Genomic DNA, 7,327 nt, shown 5'->3' with positions numbered 1-7,327 from the left:
CCCTCATCAGCCAGGCTAGCTTAAATCCAGTGGCAAAGTGAGGAAGGGACACACATTTGGGCATTACCCGCCAACTTAGGGCTAACAAAGCAAACACACGGAGATAATGGACGGGGTGCTGAAACATTTCCGACACTCAACCCCAGTCACTATCAGATCTGAGTTGAATCCATCTTCGTTCTTTAGCCCGCTTCGCCACCCAGTTCAGACCCAGCCATATGCAAATCCATCTTCACGCTGTTCCTCATGAGAACAGGCCGGCCTGAACTGCCAAGCCAGGTCTTCACTGGACCAAAAACAAGCATCCTGGGACTGGTTTCGGGGTAACACCTCTCATCAGCCAGGCAAACTTGAATCCAGTGGGAAAGTCAGCAGATCTAATAGTGATCGGGGGTGAGTGTCTAAAATGTTTCAGCACTCCGTCCACCATCTCCTTGTATTGGCTTGAATATATGGTCTGATCACTGTTCTGTTTCGTTTATGCCAAATGGCAACAACATTCTTTATTTTAAAAAACAGACCAGACTAGGAGCTTGGTCTAAATTTTAGAACTAGGGTTTTGGTTATGATGGAAACCTGCTTTGAATAAAGCTCTAAGGGTCATAAGCTTTGTATTCAAGCAGCAATTTAATCAGGGGAATATGGTTTTTAAAGTGTAAAGTGTGTCTGGCATGGTTAGGTACCTGTGGAAAAGCAATATAATTATATGCATTTACAATTTAGGAGGTTGGGAGAAGCTTTAAGAAATAAAACATAATACATGTCCTTTTTTTTTCAATGTCACATTTAATGTTTTTACCATCATACTGTACTTCATATCTACATTGTACAAGGTTTTAGCAAGTGTGCCACATAACTTGACCAAATTCAGATATTTCCTTTCTCGTCATGTGTACACCTACACTTTTTAACAAACGCTTCTCATCCCATTTACATGAAATGCATCTGTTGCTTTTTATTCTTATGACTCACATAATAATAAAAAACACCACAAAACAAAGTTACATCTGTTTTTGGAATTCAAATGTTTCTCTTTCACAGCGACATAATTACTTCATTGAAGTTAAAACGTTCCATTCTGATTCCCACCAACTTTTCACAAGCAATCAATTATTTCAGTCTCATTAGTTCAGAAAGAAATACTTTTCTTAAAACTGATAATTTAAGATAACTTTCAGTAGTTAATTAGCCATTATAAATACCATTTCTGCCCAACACTAATATTTGAAATCGTATTTTTCCCTATTTTTCTTCGAGCACAATCTATTTTGGGCTTCTTTGCCAGGTGAAAAACGGTCTTCAATGTTCATATCTTCTTTATTTAAATATAAAAGTTGGAAAGGGACATTCAAGTTTCCAGTCTCCACACTGAACTTAAAAATATATTAATTATCAAGTGGAGTTAAACAAACCAAATTGTACACTCCAGGAGGTAGAGGCCTTCAGCTTGTACTTATATACATATGCACATATAAATTCAGCGTTTCAATAAAAATAGATCAAACAATAGCAAATTCTAAATGACAGTGACACGAACAGATGTCCAGCCTAAATCTCTTCTCATAAACACAATAAACATAGTCCTCTATGTGCTGTTGCGTGTTTATGCTCTAAAACCATCCAGTGGAGGGAAGAACAAAAATGTTCCCACATCGACACGTGCATGCTATTTTAGCTCTGCACGTTAATAATGCTCAGAGGTGAAGCAGTTTTTTTTAAACTAGCTCATCAATGAAATTATTTACAGCGAAAAAAAGGGAAGCATGCCTAGGGGCTCTTAATGTAAGATAGACGTAGAGTGAACGGGACCTAATAAAAATATATTAAATATATATATACACATATTTGTATACATATATACACATGATAAAATTATAGTTAGCAAATTAACAGCAATTCCATCTCCTCGAGAAACAAGGTGACATGAACCTTTTGCTTTCTTAACATACATTACCAGTGCAACTCAATTAAAACACTAATTTATTGAACTGATTTGCAATGTTAAGATGCTCATACACCGGTCTGATTTCTAGTGAAGGATGTGACTGCGTCTGGGATTGTTTTCCTTTTCGGGGCTTATTCCCGATCTTCTTGATAAAATATCTACATTATGGCTGTGTATCAAAAGGGTCTTGATTTTTGTACAATAGCAATTTAATATTTAAGAAAATACAGGGCCATACTTGAAAAACATCCTATCCATCCCCTGCACCACCTAACGGGTTCAATTCTCTATCTGTTCTGAGCCAAACAATTTCACAATATTTTGTAAAGCATTTGCAACTCTGGGAAAATACTTCTTCTAAAAGCACAACCATTTCACAAGATTAAAGGTTTCTAAAACAAATTTGCCCCCAAGCATTATTCATCGTACACAAGCAGTGGCTGTTAAAACTTCATTCATTAGTAAAATTACAGTGCACTCATGATTAACCTCAATAACTGCAAACTCTAGACTCCAGTGAAAAGCTACAATACATGTCCAGTAGTATGTATCTTCTGTTTTTACTCCCAGACCAGAGGAGATGGTGGCATTTCAGAGGGCTGAGCCACCGTAGAACTAGGAAACCAAAGAAAAGACCAGAAACAGGTTAATAAAAATCACAGGAGAAATGCCACTTTGAGATATTTTTAATTTCTCACTAGTCTCAATTTATAGTGCTTACATTACGTACCAAGTCTAAGAAAACTATCATAAATGTAGATGTCTTTGCATTATGCACTGCACAGTTAACACCTCGTCATAATTCATACTTTTAGAGAGTAAATGTTCACACTCACAAATATTAGATGCCTAAATCTCCTCATTATATATATATATCTATATATATATTTTGGACAACCTGTTTTCAGTTCAAATCTCAGGATACAATACAAGCCCATCAAATGGAAAATAGCCCCTAGCAAGTGCCTGTATTTCCAGAACGAAAATAATTAAACATAGGTAATTAAATTAAAAAGGTCTTTACATTTTCTTTTTTTATACAACACATTTTATTGGTTTATGAATAACCAAAAGGAATAAGATAAAAGGCAATGCTTCATGATACTTTAGCATACTGTTTGGTTCATGAGGTCTCAATTCTCACCTCCCCCTAAGCCTCTTCCCATTCTACATCTGTCTCACCCCGGCTTATCACACACCTTCTCATTCCCAAAAGTGCGATTTTTTTGTCTCCGAGGAGCAAACAGTTTGTTGGAGGGGCTAAACTGCAATGTATCTATAATGAGTGGATTGACTCCAAAACTGCTGTTTTTGTAGAGATCTTAGGGCCACAAGGAGTGGTCTGTGGTAATCGTGTCTTTTCTTTTTATGTTTATTTAAGAATGTATAATTTTCTATGTCTTTAGAATCTATCCATGTCATGTAGAATTGTTTGGTGTAACTTTAGAATTTATTGATGTAAGAGTTTGGGTTTGAATTGGGGCAGAAGCGGTTGGAGTTTGCTAGAGCTGGTCGCTTTTGCACCAGTGGGACCTTTTATGGCACTCAATAAATATTTGTTTTATACTTAATGCTGACTCCATCGCTTCTTTACATGGTCCTTCATCTTTCTTCCAGGTAAGGGTCAGGGAACTGTAAGAGTTACTATCAAGGTCAATGGTAATATGTAACAAAGTCATTTTGGGGTCACCAGGAAGTGACCAACCTAGTCCAATCCCTATGTTGAGATCACTCTCTCCCAAACTGTAGCTATTCCTGTACAACTCAGAGTGTAAAAGGCCACCCCTGGAAGATAAACATCTAAGGCACATAGGTGAAGCCACTAATCCCATTCTCCATACTCGATATCGAGCAAGCTATGTTTGGTGCAGACAGATGAACTAGAAGAGCCTGAATTGTGAGGCAATATCAGATTCTGGGGGAAGAAGCCCACACCTTCCGCCAGCCATCATCAGTGAGTGGACCCAGATTGCACTTCTATGCATCCCATAGTCAGGGGAAAGAGTCAGAAGAATTGTTTGCCAATGCCTATAAACTTGCGAGACCATATGCTTCTTAAGTTCTTCCATCAGAAGCTTGGCCTTCAATGGCCTAAAACCAGGAAGGTCCTCCAACCTCCCTGTGAATTACCCCAGAGAGTTGCTATTGTTAATGCCCTACTTAAGATGCTAAAACAATTTGTCTTTGTAACAGAAGGCAGTAGCAAGTAATTTTGTAAGTGGTGGTATTTAGCACCACCCAGTTAGATAGCCATAGAGTCTCAAGAATGGTTAGTGATCAGTCAGTGCAGATCACTAACCTATGTGTAATGTGTATGTTTACTTTCAACGTCGCTACAATGTCATAGTGTTGTTGTTTCCATGACACAGCATTCTGGTGGGTTTCAGGATTCCACTGTTGAGGAATCTGACCTGCAGTTCCTGTCTGGATGGCAGGCGACTTCTTAAGCTCCTCATAACACTCGATTCGTGAGCTTGTTTGTGCTCTGTATGGATTCTACTAATAAATATTTTATGAAGTACCACTTCTATGCCTTTTGTTGTCTGCATTACAACATTATTTGGCGACGAGAATTATTGTTTTCGTTGAACTAGCCTAAGGAAGGAATTCTTTACCGGTTACCACACCTTTGGATCCTCTTCTGTCACCTGGCACACCGTGGTAAACCCACATCCCAGAAAGATAAGGTATGTTTTATTTGCCTTCACATTCAAGTTAAGTCATTACTTAATAGACTGGAAGTTGTTACCCATCTCAAGCGCTGTGTTCAAAGCCTGTACCGGGCCTTCTGTGTGTGTGCCATTTCTGCCTGTGTGCGTCAGCACTGTTTCGCTTCACACCAGTGCATGCTGGGACACACAAGCAATGACACGCAAGTCCAGAGCGAAATCTACATTAGAAGGAGTCGCACCCTGCACTGTATATTTTAATGGCAAGGATCTTCATGCAAGGAGCGCTGCAAGACAAATAAGAGACTTTATCGGTGTCTCCTTTAATTCTACATATTTTGAAGAAATTGTCTTGCACCTTATGTTACGGCTTCAAAACAGAAGTTTCAACTTTAACTCAGCCCATTGTTACAGAATCCGGGTAAACAGAGTATTAAAGGGCAACATCAGTTCAGAGCTTTTAAAACTAGTTTAATGTAACTTATAGGAATGATTCAAGCCCTTTTGTTTAGCATGATTGGAGATCCCGGTCAGGCGATTTTTTTTTTACTATCTCACCAGCTGAGCAGTTTATTGAGTCGAGCCTAGAGTCAGAGCACAAACGCTGCTCCGGTGAAGATCTGCTGTAGGTCACTAAGTGAGGGAAGCCTACCTACTCCCCCGCCCATATTTTTCATTGGCTTATGTCTGGGTCTTTGTCCTTCGTAAATGCTGCCTCCGGATTGGTTTATAGGCTTGTTAGTCCCTCCTTATTACGGCCATGTCGTCATTTGTATCTTTCCATGGCTACTGGCCCCTTTACTTCGAGTGTTACACGCTACGTGTTATTTAGACTGTGAGCACTATTTTCTTTAATTGCCTTCTCTACTCCCCCTCCCTCCGGCTGTCCGTGCCTTCTTGGCCCCACTCCCCCCGCCGGCACTCCAGTTGCCCTGCCTTCTCTCCCCCCCCCCCCCCCCCCCACTCCCGTTGTCCGTGCTTCCCAAGTCCTGTTTCCCTTTGTCCTGTTTGCAATGCAATATGTCTCGTGTAAATGCGAGTCCTATTGCATTGCAAATGCTTGTTCTTCGTTATCACGTGTAACCGCAACTTCCAATAGGTGACTTCAGGGTTTGCGGTATGCAAAAATAGTTTAATGTATTAACCTGAAACGCTTCTGCATGTTAAAAGACTACATCGAGTCTATGATATTTCCACGGCATAACTTTCGTAGGATTTTTAGTTGACCACTATTTACATGACTCGGGTCGTAGAGCCCAGCTAGATCTTTGACCCGGCTCTCCCTGCTAATTTGTGGGCTCGCTCCCCCTGTTCCCTGGTGCACCAGCATAAGGGATCTTATACGTACACGCCACCCGCGTGCCCTTACACGCGCACACGGCTCCTATGCTGTGAAGCGGAAGGCGCCGTTCTAACCCCTGAGCAGCCTCCGGGGCTTCCGGCAGCCTGTTCCGCGCGCAGTAGCTGCCATGGCCCCTAATGCAAGCAATGGAAATGGTCCCTCAGATCCCCTTTTAGGTAGTCAGTCCATCACAGCCATAAAAAGAATGCAAAGAGCCTCTCACATCTGGGCTGCGGGGCCGCTGCACCTGCTGAATTAATGATACCTTAGAACTTGATTCCCAGGCAGGCCCGCCTTTCTCTGATGGTGTGGTGTTGGCAGTCCTGAGTGAAATGTGCACATACAGGTGGTGCAGCGGGGGGGGGTCCCTAGGTACAAACCAAACGTCGTTACCGGTGGTGGTGGGGGGGGAGGGGGGGATGGCGCAGTGAGACTTGGGATCAGTAACAGCTTTTAACATTTTGAACAGCTGCCGCACTATGGCCAGAGTCACATTATGCACACTAAAACTCTACAAAGCAACCATTAACTAGCACAAAGAAATTAAAAAAACAAAAAAGCCCAAAATGACAACCATTTACAAGACAAAAGCACTCCACAACATAAAACAAAACACAAGACAAGACTTTCATAAAGCCCACACAGTTGCACTGTTGTGTTGGTGTGCTTTACTTTGATGAGGCGTCTTGAATTAATTGAAACATTGTTGCCACAGACTATGTTTCTACACCTCCAGCTAGGGTGAGACTTTGTGCCCGAGTGTTCATCAGTGTTTGAGAAAGCAGACAGAGTACGGCAAAACGTGCTAAAATCGCTCAGCTGACCCCGGTGGGATGCTCCTTAAATTAATTGAAACATTGTTGCCACAGACTTTGAGTTTCTACACCTCCTGCTAGGGTGGGACTTTGGCCCCCAGTGATCATCGGTGCTTGAAGAGGTGGCGAGAGCCACGATTACTCGCAAAAAGTGCTCAGCTGACCCCACGGTGTGGGAAGCGCCCGGTCATGTGCACGGGCCAAGAGTGGGCCCGTCTGCACCCACCTGGGTGAGGCGAGGCTGGGTCTCCTTTCTTGGCTGCATCTTTCTGAAACCCCAGTGACGGTACTGTATATTTTAGAGGTGGACTAGAGATGAAGTAAGTAAGTAAGTAAGTAAAATTTATTGTTTCTGATTAATTAAAACCATTACAAGATCATAGTAAGTACATATTTCATCAATTTTTAAATTTGAGAGCAGTCTTAAAAGGAAAATGGGTTAAAAAATAAAAGTTCAAGAAATGTTCATAATTCCTTGTTTTTCTGTACACTTTCATCTGTTTTAGGTTGTTTGAGCTTAACTAGTTTCAGAAATTTTACCAACAGACCATTCAGA

At 41.2% G+C, this 7,327-nt stretch overlaps 1 protein-coding gene across 1 annotated transcript in view; it reads right to left on the bottom strand.

The window, feature by feature from the left end:
• Nucleotides 1-766: 766 nt before the first annotated feature.
• NLK (nemo like kinase) overlaps nucleotides 767-7,327 on the bottom strand; it is a 1,424,501-nt gene continuing 1,417,940 nt past the window's right edge. Inside the window, exon 11 of the mRNA XM_085649870.1 lies at nucleotides 767-2,560. Coding sequence (XP_085505996.1) covers nucleotides 2,506-2,560 — 55 coding nt within the window. The 3' untranslated portion in view covers nucleotides 767-2,505. The remainder of the gene's footprint in view (nucleotides 2,561-7,327) is intronic.

The sequence above is a fragment of the Triturus cristatus genome, chromosome 3_2 (assembly GCF_964204655.1).
Source record: "Triturus cristatus chromosome 3_2, aTriCri1.1, whole genome shotgun sequence".
Classification (NCBI taxonomy): Eukaryota; Metazoa; Chordata; class Amphibia; order Caudata; family Salamandridae; genus Triturus; species Triturus cristatus.
The sequence above is the reverse complement of the archived record's forward strand: the minus strand, read 5'-3'. Positions and strand labels throughout refer to the sequence as shown.